Raw genomic sequence first — 21,702 nt, 5'->3', positions numbered from 1 at the left:
AAGAAATTTCGGCTTTTGTAAGTAGAAAGCTACTGATGCAGGGAAATCAGTATAGACGTTAAGAAAAATCCATTTGCAAAAGGGCACAAAATTCAGTAAGTTATGATTGATTTGACAGGTATATATTACCATTACCATTGTTACAATTTACAAAATTTAAATAAGGATTTTTCTAAAAAGAGTATAATTTATAGTTCTAAAAATAGTGTAGCAGGATGATGTTTAAATATATCCAGTTCATGTTTTCTCAACAGTGTGCTTTTATGTTGAGATGTGATACTGTATACGCATCAGATATTGATAATATGAAATAAATGGAATTATCGAATGTGTTATCCATAGTGGCTTGTGATAAAATCAGATAGTACACCTTTCACTTAATTTCCTTTTGGTATTTGAAACATTTCATTTAACCTAGCTCTTTAACTTTTTTAGAGTTTTGTCAATTGTAAAGAAAATCAAGCATGATGTTTGTATATATTTATGTTTCCTTGTATATACCATTATAAAAGCTCACCATGATCCAGAGTTGTCATTTTTCAGTTGTGAATGCCCTTGAAAATAGTTTCAGAAATTATTTGCAAGAGGACAGTTGTCAGTCATAAACTCCAAGTAAATGCTGTCATCAGTTTTTAAATAGTCAAACATTTTCTTTTTTGTTATCACTACACCTTCGAAATATAGCCTGCACATTAGGCTGTTTGAATATTTGCAGTAAAATGTTGACTTTTTAAGGAATCAGAAACAGATTTAACTCAGCCTATATTGTCATTTGTAGAGATTTGCATTATATTTCTTATTAATATTTCCCCATCATCATATTCACAATTTTTATTTGTCTGCCATAAGGCAGAGCATATTGTTCTAATGCCCTTACTTCTGTCAACAGTTTTTGGTTTCCACACAGTAATTATAATTGTCCATCATCTGCAATTACCTGTCTTTGTTGATGGCTTGAACTTGGGTAAAGGAAGAATTCTGTCATAATCAGTCTCAAGGGTCAAGGTTACTGATTGCAGGAAGGAAAACGGTTTCAGCTCAGTTATTTGTGTTCTCCACCATTGACAGTTATCAAACTTTGGGATGGCTTGCATTTGGGGTAAGAAAGAACTCGGTCTATAATGGTCACAGATAGTCAAAAGTTAGATCACTCTTACTGAGAGAAGAAATTATGTTTCCACAGAGTAATGGGTTCTCCATCATATATGGTTAAAATATTTTGTGATGTCTCATACTTGATATAAGAAAGAATCCTATTAATTTTGAAGTTAAAAGCTTAAAGGACAAGGTCACTGACTGAAAGAATAAAAGAATGGTTCTCTGAAATAATATCAGTTCTACGGGACATATCTTTACCAAACTTTATGGATGGATTGTATTTGGGATAAGGAATAAGTTAATTGGTTTTGGGTAAAAATGATCAGTGGTCAGATTCACAGTGATGGAAAGAAGAAAAACAGTTTTTGCAGTGACTTCATTTCTACATCACAGACATGGCCATCCTTCATGGATGGTTTACACTTAGAGAAAGGGCGAGGTCTTTTTAAAAAAATGGCAAATTGTTTCACATAAGTGCCTTTTTTGGTTGCAAAACCCATGTTGGAAGTCACACGTTATTTTTTATTTTTATTTAAGTGCTTTACAACATTTTAAGTTCCATGGTTTTACAGAAGGTTGATCAACAGTGACTTTCACCCAGGAATATCTGACTTCATGAGCTGGAAAATAATAGCTTCTGAAACAGATTATACGAGAGAAATTTTTAAACAAAATAACAGTTGATGGTTTTTACCAACCATGTCATAGGGCTCAACACTTTTTTGTCAGGTTCACTTCACTCAGAATTTTTTTTCAGCATGATAGTTAATGTTTACCATGGCTACTGGAGATAACTAAAAGCTACAAAGAGTCAAGCTATGTAATCAATGATTGCATGCATTACTGTTCACATCTGCCGACAGTTTTAGCTTTTTTTATGGAAATTTGTGCTTGATTAAAGGCCAGACTGCATACTTTCATTAGCAGGAAAAGAAATAGCTGATTCAGTCCATGTTGACCAAAAGCCTTTTGCGGTTTTTCTTTGTTGGTAAAATAATGCTCTTCATGCATGCCAGTTTTTCTTATATTATTGTGAAATCCAATCCATCTAATTCCTATTATGGAAATAGTTTTTAGGGATGATTTCAGTTTAAATTTGTTTTTCAGGGTCTCAATTTTGTGACTCTGGCAAATGTTTGATCAAGCTAGTTTGACTTATAGATTCACTGTTTGGTTTATTATAGCTGAGCAAAAGTTATGCACTTCATATAATGGAGAAATTTGCTGTTTAAGTTGCATAAGGGTACGATCCCACTGTAAATGAAACAAGTGACCCAAAATAATGGAGCCATGGAGCAATGTTTGCTTTGTAATCAGATACTTTCCATAAACTTCACCTGGCAGGTATGTACTCCAGAAAAGGGCAAATTTGAAGTCTTTTGATTTTGATTCCATTTCTGAATAGATTTATAGGTGTAATGGATTTATTGCAGGTTTTTTTTCTATCTGTCTTTTGTTATATGGTGTGAGAAATATGTGGGTCTATTAAATTTTGCAGTAAAGAAGAAATTGTCTGCATTCATGCTTCAAAAAATCTTTCATTTCTGGGAAAGATAAACTTTGGAGAAATCTTCAATTAGCTAATTGTTACTGTTTTTTGTAGAACAATGTCTAAATTAAAATTCCACTTTCCATGTGCAGTTTACTCCCATAGAATTCCCAAAAGTATGTGCTTAAGTTAGTGAACAGTTAGATTGTCCAAAATTACTGACTGCATTACCTGCCATAAATGCACAACCTTCATTTGTGAGTTTGGCACCCTAACCATTGAACCACCATGGTACTTATACAGTACATTAATTGCATATTGAGTTTTACATATTCAGGTTTTGAGAACAATATACACATACTGTTATATCTGGAATCTTTAAACTTGGTGCAGTGATGCATCTTGTAGTGTGTTATAACCACATCATAAAAGTAGATAACTGTGACCCTTATTTTATGCTTTGAAACAATTTACTTTAACTTTGTATTTTTAAGCTTATTTCTCATGCTCTGTTTATGCTAGAACCATCAAACCAGGGGTGGGCAAACTATGGCAATTTAGGGCTTTCATGCGGCCCACCAATCTTTAAACTTGGTGCAGTGATGCATCTTGTAGTGTGTTATAACCACATCATAAAAGTAGATAACTGTGACCCTTATTTTATGCTTTGAAACAATTTACTTTAACTTTGTATTTTTAAGCTTATTTCTCATGCTCTGTTTATGCTAGAACCATCAAACCAGGGGTGGGCAAACTATGGCAATTTAGGGCTTTCATGCGGCCCACCAATCTTTAAACTTGGTGCAGTGATGCATCTTGTAGTGTGTTATAACCACATCATAAAAGTAGATAACTGTGACCCTTATTTTATGCTTTGAAACAATTTACTTTAACTTTGTATTTTTAAGCTTATTTCTCATGCTCTGTTTATGCTAGAACCATCAAACCAGGGGTGGGCAAACTATGGCAATTTAGGGCTTTCATGCGGCCCACCAAGGGTTTTCATGCAGCCTAGGAACAAGTCATCTTTCGCACTGACTCTGTTTATGTTACTCTGTTTATGAAATAAATGTGCTTCTTTTGAAGTTTAAGTTTTCAAATATTAACAACATATTAACAACTGAAAATTAATTAGATGTTATTTAGAAAAAACCTTTTGTTTTTGCTATTTCAAATATTAATTATTTTACTTAATGAACTATGCGGCCCACGACAAGGTGTAAATTTGTGTATGCGGCACTTGCACTGGAAAGTTTGCCTACCTCTGCATCAAACTATTTTATGCATCTCAATTAGTACCAGACCCTTACAACAAAAGAATGGTGATGACATACTTCCTGATGAGTAGTTTTACATCCATCTACCTGCATGTCAGCTAGGTAGCAAGTATGTGACCTTGTTCTTGTCACAAACCTAAATCTTTTGTCAGTTGAAACTCAACCCATCTTCTACTGTTGACAAATTTAAGTCTAGCACCCTCACCTTGTAGGTTTGTCATTGTGAACCATATTTCATGATTCACTGACTTTGATTAAATTTTGTCTTCTTACTGCTCTTGCATGAATCAACAGTCTGGTGATGTTACCCTGTTACCGGTGTACATCTTGGTACCAAAACCAAACCAAACAGTTCATTTTAATCTTCATTTCCCATTTTTCCAGATTTAATCTCATGACCACATAGGTTATCTGTACATACGGTCCTATGTAGAATCATGCAACTTGGTGAGGGTATGCACTTGATGAGGACTGGTATCTTATTTTTATAGTATGTCATTACCCATATGTTAAGTTTCATGAAATTGGGTTAATTTTGTGTTGATATTCATTTGTCATGCACTGTTTGTAATAGAATCATGATATTGATGAGGATAGGCATCTCTATTAATGCCACACCTTTTCAACAAAAGAGGTTATCATGACCTGTATTTCATGTTTTGCTGGCTTCACAGTGGTTGGTTATGAAATCATTGATTGTGCTTGCATTTTCTCTTTGTGATTTACACAATACAAAGTTATAAAATATATGTTGACTCTTAACAAAACACTAATGCAATTGTTTTTTGTAATTGATCACTGTTCAGTTCATTGACTGTCATGACTCAAGACTATTTAGCATCTTAAGCAGGTTGCTAATGTGCACATATCAGGGGGAGGCAATGTCTGCTCCAACTTTAGTGGTGGTATTGCTCTTAAACACAAAAGTTAATAAAATTTGGAATAATATTTTACAAGAACACTTATTTGGGTATTTCTGTTTTAAATAGTTAAAAAATAAATGTAAAAAACCCCTCCTTATTTGTACTTTAAGAAAAACATTATTTTCACTCTGATTTTTGTTAAATATAATAATATCAAACTATATTTAAATTTTTGCTGCAACTCTTGTGCTGATCAGGTTTACAATCTAGATTTAATTAACATTCTAATACCAAATATTTTAAGGATGCCTGCAGTTGTTGCAGCAGTGTGTGTGCGTGTGTGTGTGTGTGTGTATACATACATATATATATATATATATATATATATATATATATATATATATATATATATATATAACATTGCTTTGAAATTTCATGAAAAGAACTTTAGAAGTTATGCATTTCTCAGATCTTTGAACTAACTACATTGAAACATCTCTGAAAATAAATTGCAACTTTCATCATCTTTTTGGATTCCTATTCCACACTGAAAGCCTTGCAAAGCTTTAAATTTGACAACCCATTAATATCCCAGAACTTACAGAAGCAGGATTTGTTTGTTTGATCTAGAAAAATTATTCTCAATTGTTGGCTGCCTAGCCATGTTTACATTAGGATTAATGGAAGGGTGGATAAAGCAGCCACATATGTCCTGCAATCACCCATTTACACATTGAAGATCCCATGTACTGACTTTAAATATTGTATAAATCAGCATGTTCTATGTACTTAGCAAAACCTGTGGATTAAGAACTCCACAAGCTTCATAAGATCAAACTTGAATTGGAGATTGGCATCACATGTATAGAGAAAATCACAGAGATGGTGTTGTGCTGCTTGCATACAGGATTGCATGCACCTGACTGGTACATACCTCCAAAAGGGAGAACTTCAACCAGGGTGCATACCCTGCCAGTGTCCACTGACTGGAACACATCGTTGAGTGTATCAACTTTCACCCAGTGAGACAGAATATTTTGATGTGAGCTCAGTTAAGGAACCTTTTGATAATGTACCACTCACCAGAAATCTTTTAGTTTTTTAGGAAATGCAGTTTATATAAAATCTTTTGACCATACAGTACTTCATGTTTATGTTTATCAGGTTAATCTTCATAAACTGGGGGGGGGGGAATTTTTCACGTTTGAATGTTTAGAACTTTTAATTGGCACCATATAACCATTACATGTATTGTGCTGAGATGCCATTAAACACAAAATATTACCCAGGCAGATACATTGGATGAATCTGAACCTGCACCCTTTCAGTCACAAGTCTATCATTCTAACCCCTGAGTCACAGTGGATTCCTTTCTAAATTCGTACTCTCTCTTACTTGCACTGCTCCACATAAACAAAAATGATTTAAATATTTCAGGTTATGTGGAGGATTAAATTCATAAATCTGAAATCATGCTGTAAATATATCAGTCAAATGGAGAGAAAAAGGTACTGCTGTAAAACCTCATTTAAGATCAAATCCGTTTTGTTTTATAGCGTGATGACATCATCATTTGAGAGATTACATTAGGCTTGAAGAAGGGGTGGTTTGTTCAACAAGTTTCTCTTCTGTTGTTACTTATTAAGTGTCCAGAAACATGTTTTTTTAAGTATATGCCAAACTTGTGGATTTTCTATCCATTTTTTATAGATATATAGATCTTTGTATAGGTGAATATAAAGTTTATCAACCAGTAAACCTTGTATTGACCAATACAAAGTGGAGAATAGAGAAATTGGGTTATTTCCTGGAATTTTTATTAGAGGGTTTACTTAGAGATGGGTCGGTTCATTTTGCCTACATTGGCAAACTTTTACCTGAAAGTGTAATATTCAGCCAGAAATATTGCTCATTTGTAACATTTTTTGTGCTTTAATTTTACGTCTTTAGAATTTTTATTTCGCACTATATAGTCATTATTGTGCTCAATACATACACACATACTTTACATAACAGGACTTGAAACACTGGTACATTCTTTTTAAGATCTTTTCTCAACTAGAGCATTCTTTCAGAGATTGTATCTATACTGAAGTGAATAGACTTTGAAATATCCTGTAATTCAGTTATATTCATAGGAATCAATTTTGTTGTTTTTTTGTGTGAAAAAGAACACTTTTGTCAGATTGAATTAGTGGATTCAGGGAAAAGATTCTATTGATTCCACAGAAAATCATGTTTTTGGAATGTTGAGTCTTGAAAGTCATGGTTTGCAATGGCTAAGAAAATCCACAAAAATTGGTATTCCATTAAAAAAATAGTGAATTCACAGTAGATAGATATAATCTTTTTATGTTGGAAAATTCTCATTATAAATGGAATAGAATGTAATTTTAATCGATTGAAAAATTCTATCTGATCCTAGAGGCATGTGGGATTTTTTTCTTCAGAAAAATTTGATCCAGTCTGAAGAGGTGTACTTTGATCAAGAAATATCTGCTGTTACAGTCCAATGTTGCAAGCTGCACCTCTGTACACCAGTAACCCCTTATGTTGTAAGAGGCAACTGGTGAAAGCCATGTATTTGTCCTTGGATGTGTCCTGTGATTATGTTCATACATTTTATGTTGAATTATGTTTCATAAAAAAAAATGTGCCATTACATTATGTAGATTTTACCCATTTTTCCTTTGTTTTTGTTCTGTCTGCTTTTTTCTGGATGCCTACACTGTCTTGGCAAAGTATAGCAATTGTGCTGACATTTTGTTAACTCCTGTTCGTTCATTCCAGTACATGTTGTGCACCCAAAGACCCACATTTAGACCGTCATAGTGCATTTTTTGACAATGCAGGCAGTTGAGTGTATTATATACGGAAGGTTTTAATTGTTGTCTGAATATACATACTAAAGCTGTCTCAAGTTATTTGTCTTTTCTCATTTCATGAAATGAGCTGACAGCTATTTAGCATTATCTGAAAGACCAATCTTTTCAACTGATTTATCAAAGGGTAGAACTGTATTAAATATTTTAATTATCGTTGAGTTCATTGTTCTTGATCGTGTAACTGCTGGATGACATAATCAATTGAAGTTTCAGGAATAACATTTGATAGTTGTGTATTTGGTTTGCAACTGGAATATTTTTTCAGAACCAATTATCAGGCTGTTAATTTTTGTTCCTCATGATGGATGATTTGGTTTCATACTTGTTACAGATTGATCCAGGAAGAGAGAGTGGTGTTCATTAGTGGATAGATAATTTGTGATATTTTGTGTCAAAGGTATAATGTCGGTTATGTACAACTTTCAGGGGAATGAAGCTCTTTGGCTAAGAATTGAAAAGGTAAAGTATTTCTGCTGGTATGATACAATGAATTCACTGTTTATCATGTGGTACTGGGTTTTATATACCCCCTATTAGGCGGAGCAAATGTTATGTCGCAGTCCATCCATCTGTACATCTGGCTGGCCATCTGTCCATCTGTTGGTTATCAATTTGGTTTCTGCACAATACATTTACATGACCACCATCTGCATTTACCAAGCTGTTTGGATGGCATGCACTTGGGAAAGAAAGAAACATTGATTTTTGATGTAAAAGCTGTAACTAAAAAAAGGAAAACAGATTCTGAATACAACTCAATTTCTCAACCATCTGTAGTTACCAAACTTTGTGTATAGCTTGCACATGGGGTACTGGAAAAATCCTCAACCATCTGTAGTTACCAAACTTTATGTATAGCTTGCACATGGAGTATAAGAAAATATGTATAGCTTGCACATGGGGTACTGGACAAATCCTCAACCATCTGTAGTTACCAAACTTTGTGTATAGCTTGCACATGGGGTATTAGAAAATATGTATAGCTTGCACATGGGGTATTGGAAAAATCCTCTTAACCTTGAAGCAAAAGTCATTATGTCTGAAAAAAGAAAAATGGTTTCTGTTTAACTCGAGTTATCCAAACTTTGTGGATGGCTTGCACTAGTTGTTCTGAAGAACCCAATCAGTTTGGGACTCAAAAGGTCCAAGGCTAAGGTCACTGACTGAAAGAAGTAAAAAAAGAGCTCTGCACAAACATAATTAAAAACCTTAACCAAACTTATTTGGCATGCATGACACTTTTATTGGCTAAATCATATGGAGGAAATGAGAGCTGTTAGTGCACTTCCCAAGGACACATTGAGGCAGCCAACATGGTCTGGTCTCAGCAGATGTTGAACCAGTGACCTTCAGATTGATGCTCTTCCAATTGATCTACCAAGTTTCCTTAAAAAGGTCAAAGGCTAAGGTCACAAAATGAAAGAAATAAACTGCTTCCTCACAACAGCTAGAGTTCTTCACTATCTCTTACTAGACTTTGTGGATAGCTTGCCTTTAGTAAAGAACCCTATTGATTTTGATGTGAAAAGGTTGAATGTCAAGGTCACTGACTGGAAGAATGACCCCCAATTCATTTATGACATGCCTCAACCAAACTTTGTATGTGCATGCATTTGGGGTAAAGAAGAAGGCTATTAATTTTGGGGAGAGAAAGTTATAGTTTGTCCAATAGATCAGCCCCCAAATCTGTACTGACACTGATGGGCCATTAGGGTCAGATAAGGTCTATTCTTTAAATCATGCAATTTTAATGCAGACATGATTTGTCCACAGCACACTGGTGAACATTTTAGACTGGTCAGCTGAAGGGTCCTTTTGGTGAGATGTACAAAATATTTCTGGATCAAATCCTGTGTTTGACGTTACTTGTAAATCCAAGTGAAATGACAACTCCACCTCCTGAGGCCATTTAAAATGTCATGGCTATGTTGGGTGACAACTTGGAATAACAAATTGTTGTACTCTCTCTTGAGAAATTGCTTGGTGAGGTTTTTAGTGTGTTTGAAAGTCATACTTGATCAGAAAGCATATATAGAGTTCATTGGTGTACAGGAATAATTTATTCTGTCGAAAATATAAATTTATAACATTAGAAAAATGAAAATATTTATATTTGTTACAATTTTGGGTCTAGTCTGAGGTGATTGTTCATTTGAGGGAAAATTTGTTTTAAAATGTTTCATGATGTCTGCATGCCATTTCGGGGAATATAGGCCTAAAAGGAATATTTTAAAGATGTATTGTGTGTGTTTGTTTCTTTGTTTCTTTTTTATTTATTTCTTAAACTACAGTTACATTTAACCATTTAAGCAAAGTGGAGAATCTATTGTGATTGGTACGCTAATAAATGCATTAATCTTAGCAGTCCCTTTCAGAGCACAGTGGCAGTCTTTTGTCTCTTTCTGTTGAAAGACAGAGAATGATCATTTCTGCATTAAATGGCAGTAGTGAAGTCCTTTCCAACTTATTAGGTATTTTTAGCTGCAGACTGTTTATCTGATGTACTAAATGCCTAAATGAAATCTCTTGTGCATGCTGTTGACTTTGTTTAAACCCCCTTAATGAACCCCTGGTTGAAGCTTCATTCAAGATCTTAACCCTTTAAACGGTTTTCCTGCTTTTTTTAGTGCTTGTTAGAAGAGTGTGCTATCTATGGTCCAGGCTCAATGAGTCTGTTTCTCTCATTTGTCAACTAGGTTTTGGGTGAAATAAAAATCTAGCTTTCTTTAGTAGTCCCACTCCCTGTATAGATTCCTTGTTTCAGTTGTATCTGTGCTGATGATGATCAAGATTGGCCACAGGGAGCAGAAAGGATCTCTTCCTACCTATTAAAGGTTACACTAATACCTCTGCATGTATCATTTCCAGGTGGAGTTTCCTCCCTATTCAAGATAGTTATTAGTCCCCCACTGAGAGAGACCTTCAGTTCTCTGCTCCAGTGGCCTAGTGGTTAGAGCATATGCCTCAGATATGGGAGGTTGTGGGTTCGATCCCCGACCAAGTCATACCAAAGACTTATAAAAATGGTACTAACAGCTGCCTTGCTTGGCACTCAGCATTAAGAGGTTAGTGTTAGGACTGGTTGGCCTGGTGTCAGGATAATGTGACTGGGTGGGACATCATGCTACATGTCTGGGGCATTATGCCCCAGTGCTAGACATCACTATAAACTGCCACAATGCAGACATCATAGTGATTAGACTGAAAAATTATTAAAGCTACGTTAAAAATCCAAATTACACAAATCACACAGTTCATGAGAATCAAAACCAATAAGTCCTGGCTATTGCTACTTCATAGGCCTGTTTGAATCTTATGTCAAAGGAACAGCAGAATGCATTTTCGTGTCTTTCTTAACTTGATTGCAACTACTGAATTCCTGTTCCCATCCATTAATGAATTTCATTTGATATTTCAGTTGTTTATATTTTGGCATTTTAGCGTTAGGTAATGCAAGCATAGATGTCTAGATGAACTTGAAGTACTGAATCCAAACCGACATATTTTATACCACTTTAGCTCTTTAGGATTGACTACTCCAGCTATAATACATTAACGTCTTTAATCTTTTCCAAATTACATTTGCTCACACATAGCATAATCCATCTCGACAATCTTGAAACACTGAAGCAAAACCGGTCCTGCCAAAAGAATCCAAGTAATGTTAATTACTTTTGTTGCTTGAGCTTTTTCTAATTAGCAATGAAAATGTCATGCTTGCATAAGCCAGTACGGTCACATGATTACATGCAGTCTTTGTCATACATAAAGTGTGTAAATAAAAATTATTGAATATTTTAATAATTAGTCTGGGGCAGATTTCAGTGAGTAATAGGAGGGACAGGAGAAAATACTCATCTCGGAAGGAAAAGCCTCCCATTCAGGATTCAGGAGGTTTATGAGCATGAAGGGGTGATAGGTCATGATTTACTAATATTAAAATTTGGTTCTTTTGAGGGGTAAAACTAATTTTAATGATGTAATACTTACCTGTCACTATTGCAGATTCCCTCCCACCCTTTTTGATGGCCCAAGTTTAGTTTGGGTCTGAGTCAAAGAGGAAGACTACATTGCATGTGCTGATGACATCAGAGTCATGCTGATTCGTAGTTGCCTCTTTTCTTTATTTCTAGAAAATTCATTATAAGGAGGGAGGGGTTGGAATTTATGCCCTTGTATGAGAGGCGTTAGCATCCCAGAAGGAAAGCAAAACAATAGTGACAGGTACAATAAGTATTAATTCATTAAAATAAGTTTTATTTCCTGTAAAATTAAATACCCATGAAAATAACTGATTCACAAGCCTTGCCATAAAAACACCAAATTACCTTTAAGTCTTTTATGGATTACACCTACACAGCCATGATCAAAGGTCATGTAGATTATTTGTCTACTTAATTTCACAGTCCTTGTCAAAATGCACCACACCTACCAAACTTAATCCAAGGTTCTTTGTTGGTTATTTGACTTCTTTATTTTACATTTGTTTAAAAAAAAGATACATACAAAGTTTAATACAAGAGTATCTTATAGATTGTCTATCCTGTTTACAAGTCCCTATCAAAAATACATGTACCAACCTTAATGAAAGATGATGTGTAAATTATTTGTCTGCTCTATTTTTTAGCCTCCCCAGTATGTAATATGTGGGTATAGCCATTGCTATGCTGATCTGTTTTTATCTAATCTATCTGTCCATATATGTGTTTGTTTTGGGAGCATTCATCTCAGATTGATCCAAGTAATTGTAATTCAGTCAGACTTGTTACACATAAAATTTTCTCCCTTGGAAATTTCAGCATTCAGTATTAACTGTATCCATGGAAAAAAAGTCTAGCATGAACATTATTTACATTGAGGGTGCTTTGCCACAAGTAGTGTATAAATTGAGAGTTCTGGACCATAGGATACCAGCACAAGTTGAGGTCTGGGAGTAAGTAATCTCTATAATCAGTTTCATTTTGCAGCTTGATTGTTAATAATAAATAAATTGTATGATATGTGATGGAGATACTGTAGAACATTGCTTATGTTACCTCTTCAGGGAGACACCAAACAAGTTGGAATGAACATATATCAGATTTACATTTATTTTTTTCCTTTTTACTGAAGAGGGCAATATCAATCCAATTTGATGTAGCTGAATGTTATTATACTAGAGTGAAACAAATAGTCAGTGTCATGTCCACTTGATCCAAGAGAATAACTGAAAGTGAAGTAACCTAGTACAATATTTAACATTGGATAAAAGTTAAAAACACAATTGAGCTCATGTGAATTTTAACCTGGTGGTGGTGATGATGATAATTATGTTGCTTTAACAGAGGATTATTACAAAACAAACCTCTCTCTTGACTCTCCCAAAGGCATTTTAAAAAAGTATTTTTCCCCAGCTTGTAGGGTCCCTGGTCTTGACACTGGCTGAAGAAAACAGTCATTATTTTACATGACCATGACCTCAGGTATTTTGAGCATTATCTTGGGGTCAAGTACAATGCTACCCTGGTGTCAACAGTGTCATCAGCAACTCAAGTTACATCACCCTTTTCACCTGTTGCAGTAGCATCAGATCAGCCTGGATGTAACTAGAATGCTATGATATAACTATCTTGTGTTGTAGTATAATATGTACCAAACTGAAACCAAATCCACTGTAATATAGATGTCGAGCTTTCTTGTCATATGGTCATTTTCAGATTTTATCGATATTGGGATCATTGAATATGGTCTTGGCCAGAATAATCTAATAAGATGTATTAAGAAACAACGCAAAGTGGTCTGAAATAATAAAGTAATAATATTCTAAAAAAGCATATAAATAAAGACTGACAAAAATGCTGCAAAGATTCCTTCATAAGTAATACTGTAATAATCATGATTTCGTGTTTTGTGTTTTCACTGTAACCCTGTCCTTCAGTAATTGTTAATACATCATAAAAATTTGTTTGCTTCTTTTGTTTTCACCTTTTTCTGTGACAGTCCAATTGAAAAAAATTATTGAAGAGTGTTTTAGACTTTGCATGCTAAATCTTAAATTTTTTTCCTCTCTACCAGTTGATTTTAGTACCAGACATTCTTTTCATGATTATCCATGTGTAAAGAGATTTTAGAACTCAACTCAATTATCTCTTTCTCAGTTACTTATTTAGTATTTTTACACAGTTATCTACCATCATATTATAGTACTATCATTTATGGACAGTCTGGATATTTTCTTTAATTTCTTGTCTTATTTTCAATAGGGAGTTAGTTTGATCCCATGTACCCTCAGTGGAGAGTTAATAAAGACAGTCACCGATTAACTCCAGTTGCTTTTATAACCAGACGATGACATCAAAATAATAATTCATCAAGCATTTTTTGTATTTTTAAGTGTGATGGATTCTTTTCAAGACCAGATAATAATAGATAATGAGTTGGGACTTCAGTATAGTATTGCATTCAATTTGAAATGAGTGAAAGCAGTGTGTATTTTGTTCTGATATGATCTGTCATAAAAATGACTGACATGATATCTCAGAAAAGAAAGCACTATCCTCACAATATACAGGTCTAATAATACATTGTCTGTATTCCCCTTGGATGTGGGGGGTCGTGGGTTTGATCCCTGGCCGAGTCATACCAAAGACTTACAAAAATGGTACTAACAGCTGCCTCGCGTGACACTCAGCATTAAGAGGTTAGCATTAGCACTGGTCGGCCTGGTGTCAGGATAATGTGACCTGGTGGGACATAGTGCTACATGTCTGCAGCATGATGCCCCAGTGCTAGACATCAGTATAAACTGTTACACTGCAGACATTGTAGCGATATGACTGAAAAATTGTTAAAGCTATGGTAAAATCCAAATCACACACACACACACATTGTCTGTGTAGAGGAATTTAGCCATATGGAAAGGATTGTATGTAATGTTTAGGCCTGTATCAATCATAAATATATTACAATGCGAATTGGTGAGCCAGAAATAACATAACTGCTCATGCAGTTCATTTCATGATTCATGTTTTCCTAATGTTTCATGAATAGTATTGACAAAAGATAACAAGAAATTGTGATGAGTTTGGATTTTTCTTATGAGTATTACTTCATGATACTGAGTGGATGAGTGGTCTGAGGCACTTGCCTTTACAGATCACTGACATCTTGCCTGTGTGCATGAGTTCAGGTCTTGGCTTGGTCACTATGGGTATGTGAGATAAGCTTGCCAGTAGCTTCCCATGGGACATTGGTTCTTCCTGGATCCTACCTCCACCAAAAGACCAAATGTTCTGAATGAATTTCAGATCCTTGAAATGCACTGGTCTGCTAACAGTCCTGATGTATCAAAATTACATTGTCCAGAACTCCTTTGAATAATTCAGAATGGTACCAGTATAATAATTTAGTCCAGTGAGCACTTTGTAGTTTCAGTGAATAATCCAGATAAATGTTTCCTCTCACATACCGATTTTACAGCAAGAACGTAAGAAATAAGACTGACAAATTGTGGAGCTCCTCTTACTTAATATACAAGCATAAGTTTGAAAACACATTTTGCTACTTCTTGCTAAGTGACACTTTGCAAATGTCACACATTGTGAAAGAATCTACCTGACATAACCCATCCAGTGAGAAACAACTTAATTCTTTTAAGAACCCAACTGACCCCTCTTGCGATTGAGAAATTACCCCAAATTTTAAACAGGTCTTATTATTAATATTATTGTTAATGATCGTAAACACCTACATCAGCAACTATTTACATTAGCTATGCAATCTACACTCAATATCTTAAAATAGAATTGTACAGCCCATGTACAAAAATTAGCCATCTAATATCTTACCTATAGTTGATCATTACAATGTACAATCATGCACAAAAATTACACATACTATAGACACAATCATGTACCAAGAACTAAAAAATATAGAAATACATAACACCTCCCCTCATGAAGAAAAGAAAGATTTATGATGCTATAAAGCTTTCTTTTTCCATGCCAGTGAGACACACATATTATAATAACAATAAAATTACACATTAAGATGTCTTATGAATAACACAAAAATATATACAAATTAAAGCAATACAGAACTTATATGTATGGTTACCTGCAGTAAAGACAAGAGGTCCAAGTGAACCTGATCACTCACTTGTCTTACATAACTTAACACTTAACCATTTATCTTTGCAGGCTTACCAATAGCTACTGTTGTAAAAACACAACCCTATGCAAACTATTTCTGTAACTATGTATTGTACGCTTTTTTTTCTCATCTTTTTCTGTTGTATAATAAAACTTCTTTCCAATGCTAAAGGTATATTTTATGTGCATATTCTTTTGTTCATTATTAAACTCACTCACACTCTTAATGATATAAGCCTATTTACCAAGTTTTATAAAAATTTGGACATAATATGATTTCTAGATCATGAGAGATACCAAACACAGGCAACTTGAGCCTGTGCACACATTCCAATAAAGACACATGCAAGTATTGAACAGAATGACCAGTTGTTACTTACCATAGCTTTCAGTTTTGCTTCAACCAGACAGTTTTTCCAGTTCCAATTCGAGGTTGTGCTGGTCAGAATTACTTCCACAGTCAGGGTCTTCACCCAAGTTATGGGTGTATTAGTGGAATACCTCCAATTACTGGTACTTTTGATTCTCTAATATTTTGACAATTGGTTTATCAACAATGTTCAGGTACATTCCCTCCATTGGCATTGGTTTCATTTCTGGTTAACAGTAACCTGGTTCAGTTGTGTCTTTTACCCATCTCTGAGAAGTTGTAGATCATTCTATCTTTGGGACTTCTTTACATAGAGATGAACATCCTCACTAACCAGAACTTAGTCTGGGTCCCATTGGACTGTATAGAATGAATCCTGGTACTTCTAGAGTGTTGTGAACAAGACCTTCTTGGTTGCTCACTTTTATCAATCCCTATTGGGAATCTTTAATGCCCCCTGCAGATCTGTTGCCCTTAGGACATCTCTTTATCTGCCCTCTACAGTTTTTCCTTCTTACAAGGTGGAGACCACACCGATATTCTCTGTATTTATCAGCTCTGATTCTATTATGACCCAGTTTTCACTTGCAGTTGGTGATGACTTGGGATAGATTTCTGACAGAGGTCCCTATGCATGCACCTACCCACCCCTCATATCTATTTGCTAATGCATCAGATTCCAGAGGGTGTAGTTCCCCAGGGTCATTTGACTTGGGGATGAATTGTATCTCCTTATCAACAGTGTCAATATGAAGGCTGTATTTTTAGCTTTGCAAGGGTGCATTGACAGTAAGCAATTGATGTTTTATGATCTCCTCCATTAACACATCTAAAATAGCATGTATCATAGCAAAGAAGAAGCACATGCTCCTTCTCTTTGCATAGAGGTCTGGAACCTTTCTCAGCTGGACAAACTCAGAGAACATCACCTGCCGAGTTCGGCACATTCTGGAAAAGAAGAATGTTTCAGCAGTCTTTCCTGGACATGCAACTCAGTTCTGATGGAATGGTCTCTGGTGTTGTCACTCCATAGCAGTGTCCCTTGTCACACTGGATGTATGGTGTGCCTGAGTAGTCTAAGGTACTGTTTTTAACAGATTACTGACATCTCACCTCTGTCAGTGTGGAATCAAGTCTTGGCTTAGTCAGTGTGGGTATGTGAGGAAGCTTGGCTGTAGCTTCCATGGGTCAGTGGTTCTTCTCTCAGTTTTCCCTCATGTTATTCCTCCCTTCATATACTGGCATCCATGTATAGCTCATCATGTGCTGACAAATAGGGTTAAACCTCACTGTGAGGAAAGCTTCTTGTAGTGAAATTGTTTCCACCAGCCTCAGCAACAAATTTCCCATGTACATTTCTCCAGTCATGGACCAATAGCCATGGGCAGTGGATGCATTCAGTTTCTAGTGGAATTATTGGTTTGCATATGCTTTCCCACTGTTCTGACTGCTAACTCAAGTTCTACAAAAAGTCAGAACTTCCCTTATTTTTCTCATAGCTCACATATTCCTCACCTATGTATGTGGCTCATCTCTAGTTTTCAGGCTGGGTGGCTAATTTTGTCATTCAGGCCGCTGGAAATATTCTACATTGAAAGTCCCTGATTTCAGGTGGAGAATCTTCTGTGCAGTAAGAAACTTGTTGATCCTATCTCTCCCTCAGTAAGTTCAGTCCCTGATTTCCTTTTGTTTCTTTACAGAGAACAAAGTATATTCAGTATTGACTATCAAAGGTTATAGAGCTGCCAAGTCCAAAGCACTTAAATTCTCTCAGAGAACAGCATTTGGTTCAGGATTGCATCTTGATGATCTTAAAAACATTTTGAGACATGTCTCTTACTCTCTTTAGCTCCTATGGAATCTGTCTTGTATTTAGTCTTCTTTCATCAACCCCTTTTGAACTACAGATTGAGGCTTCCTTCCAGAACCTTAGGCTCAAGACTTTTTCACTTGCCTTGGTGGCTGTAGGAAGATGGAGCTGGCTTTGTCTATTGACATTGGCTGTCCTTGGCTTATTAGCATATCCAAATCTATTTTCCTTCCTTGCCAACCAGGATTTTTAGCCAGTAAGTTAGACTGAGTAACTCCATTGCATATAGAGATCCCAAGTCTCAGTATAATCTGTGCTAGGTATGATCAAGATAGACTTTATGCCCTACAAAGGTCGAAGGTTTAAGTTTCTGAAAGGAAGCCTCACTTCTTAGTTCATAAGGGTTTGAGTCGTTCTTGCTACAGAATCATATTTCCTTAAAGGACAATATCAAGGCAGCATTTTGGTCATCACCTGCTATCTTCTCCTTCAACCTGACCCCTTTAATGCAACAGAGCGCAGGCATTTTTTTTTGGGGGGGGACCCATAGTTGGGGAACAAGACATGGCCCAGAAAATACCTCTTATTTTAAGTAAACAGATCAACTAACCCGCCTTACAAATTCAGCTACATAGTAGTGACAGGTTATGTATTACTGCTATTAACATATAGTTGAGGGGAGGGGCAAAACAAACTATGTAATATTAACCATTGCTATTGCCAAATTCCTTCCTCCCACCACACTTTGATGTCCTTGAATAATCCTCATCAATCAAAAAGATGATTTTTGTGCAGTATCTTGCAAAATACATGAGTGAATTGCATCTCAAGGACAGTTCACCAGTCCAGGTCTTCTTTCAAAAATCCTTTAGATTCTCCAACAAGATGTAGTGAGTAATGTGTAAAAAGGGCCACCAAAGCAAAAATCAAAATTACAGGGACACAGTATGTATTTGTATTTGGTTTTGGGATTTGAAAAAAGTTTGGGAATGTTACAAGTGCAATTACCCCCCACTTCTTATGTGCTTGTCAGTAAAGTTTAAACTCTGTTTATGCTTGAAGGTACAAGAAGCCATTGAATTAGAACAGGTGTTGATTTCAAAGCATCGTTCTTCTGTTTTGCATCTATACACATGAGCTTTATGACTAACAAGAGCTCCAAGGCAGCCTGATATTGCTCACCTGTCTTATGTAACTTAACAGTTAACTATATCACTTAGGAGACTTGTGTAATATTGTACAAACAAAACCCTAAGTGAACCACTTCCCGGACTTCAAATCATGGAAATGTGACCTATGTTTTATTGTCTGATATAAAATTCTTTCCAAGGCTCAGCTTATCAAATGCAAGATTACATTATAATTATGTGTTGATCTTGCCCATAATCAAACTCCTTGAATTTATTATTGATATCAGACTATTTAACAAGTATGGTCAAAGTCTGATCAGAAATATAGCTGCTAGTGTTGACAAGCTCAGGCAGTCAGATGAAGGATCACATCAGCAGCACAAATCATAGTTTTCATGGAGATCTTGATGATTAAAGCCAATTTATTTTGATTCAATCCTGTTTTTTTTTACAAGTTTAGTTTTTAGATGGTAACACAAATCAGTTAATCTTATGCATATACATGCATAGATAAGTATGTATATATTTTGGTTTTAATGGCACATTAGCACAATAATGGATATCTGATGCTAATTAAAAGCTATGTTCTGATAATGTAAATATAAAGAATTGTCCAAAAACTAATAAAGATAATCCTTGAAATGTTTCAAGATTACAAACAAAAGTTGTTAAAATGCTTTAAAATGTATCTAAAATTAAAGGTGAAGGAAACAAAAGAAAATGGAGAATTTTGCATCACCATCTTTAACTGGTTACAAGTCAGGTCCATCTGCAGGCAACATAGATCCTGATCACATAATATGTAGGCAGATCAGGGTCTATATTCTTTGTTATACTGATTATTCCAAACAAACGGCATAAACACATATGACTGCATTATGCGATGTCAGATATTAGTGTCTGTAGTTTGTTGTTGGACTGAACTAAAAGGCAGGTATATACAGTACATCTGGTCATAAGTCTCAGTAGCAAAAGGTTTGTGTTAGATCCTGGAAAAAAGGGGGACAGAACTTATAATGAGCTATTCCAAGCATAAACATATTATGCAGATTACCTATTATTATTTAGATAAAATTAATAGATAATTAACAAAGTAACTGATGATAGTACATTTTTTCACACTAAATTCCATCATGAGCATTATTTGTTATGACTGATTGTAATTACTCACATGAACTTATATTCAGATTATAATAATGACATCACATTTTAAGTCATCATTTAGCATAACGCATACCTGATATTAACCTTTTGCTTGAACAGCTGAAATGATTCACTTGTACCTTCAAAAATTCCTTTTTATTTTCCATAAAGAGTCAAAAGAATTTCGCATACTGAAGGAAATTTTCACATTTTTCTGAGAAGTTCAGTACAGAAACAGTTTATGTAGTCAGTCATAATGTTCATTTAAAATTACATTATTCAAGAAAAAGAAATATTTGGAGAAATTAAAGATTCTTTTCAGTTGCAGTACCATCTCCGGTGAGAACTAACATTCTTTCAGAGAAATTAGTTCATAGGTATTTTGGATAATGGACATGTTACTTAATTATGATATTGGTTGTCGTTACAGTTGCGTATGATGGAGCAGCAATTGGCAGCCATCAACTGGGGTCCACAGGATTTCGAGAGACATATTCAGGAACTGGAACAAGAATGTTTGGAAAAAGAGCAACGTATTCAAGACCTCCAGCATCAGCTTGAGGAACAAGTAGGTTGATTTACTATTATGTGAACATTCTTAAATCAAGTACTATCTCTTATCAAAGAGTGAATACAACCATATCAACTTCGTTGGCAAACATTTGAAAATAGGAGAATGTTTATACTGTGGGCAACTTAGGTACAGTTTTTGCTGATACTGAACTGGATGCTTACCTCTCAAATAATAATTCCCAAGTAAATGCTGTGACTTGCATGTCTGCTTCAGATGACTCCCAGAACATTACATGCACTGCTGCCTATCCCAAACAGTGTAGAAAGCTAGATATTTTCCGGGGTTTTCCCGGGTTCTTCTTCCACCATTAATACTGGCCACCATGTATAGCCTATCGTGTGCAGAAAAATGGCATTAAACCCCACAACAACAACAACAGAGTTTGAGTTGAAATCAATCTTCCATGTTTGAAACCCATTTTGTATTATTCTAACAACAAACAAATTCAGCAGCTGACTGGATAGATAAATTTGAAAATTAAATTGTTAAAGCTTCAAGTGCTGATTAAGATATTGAAACTAATATAACTTGTGACTTCTTGAAGACCCCCACCATGTAAGTTCTTACAGTGCTTTGAACTGTACGATTGGAACACTTAATTTCTTGTGCAGCTTAAGTAATTCCTGAATTGGAGACACTAAGACCACATTTATACCAACAAACCCAAAACATATGTAAAATAAAAGTACCAAATTTTGGTTAGTGATCATTACCCATTAGGTATTAAAAGATGTGCAACAGAATTACAAAAGAAGTTGGATCACAATGAAATGATACATTTTATACAGGAACTTTAAAGTCTATAATGAAGAGAATTTTCCGTATGATCTGCTTCATGAACCTCAGAGTGAAATCAAAAAAGAAACCAAGACTGTTATTCTGCATTGAAAATTGCTACAACCTTTTCGTTAAAGTTCAAAATGATAATTCACCC

General features: G+C 35.1%; 1 protein-coding gene across 3 annotated transcripts in view; it reads left to right on the top strand.

Moving 5' to 3' along the window:
• LOC149805675 (pleckstrin homology domain-containing family H member 2-like) overlaps positions 1-21,702 on the top strand; it is a 349,103-nt gene that overhangs the window by 194,274 nt on the left and 133,127 nt on the right. For all 3 annotated transcript variants that reach the window (XR_016419762.1, XM_089950325.1, XM_089950326.1), the window contains one exon: positions 20,625-20,762. Coding sequence is in view for 2 of the 3 variants with exons in the window: in XM_089950325.1 (XP_089806451.1) it covers positions 20,625-20,762 (138 nt within the window). In the remaining variant the exon portion in view is untranslated. The remainder of the gene's footprint in view (positions 1-20,624; positions 20,763-21,702) is intronic.

The sequence above is a fragment of the Sinohyriopsis cumingii genome, chromosome 2 (assembly GCF_028554795.1).
Source record: "Sinohyriopsis cumingii isolate HCF-2022 chromosome 2, ASM2855479v2, whole genome shotgun sequence".
Taxonomy (NCBI): Eukaryota; Metazoa; Mollusca; class Bivalvia; order Unionida; family Unionidae; genus Sinohyriopsis; species Sinohyriopsis cumingii.
The sequence above is the reverse complement of the archived record's forward strand: the minus strand, read 5'-3'. Positions and strand labels throughout refer to the sequence as shown.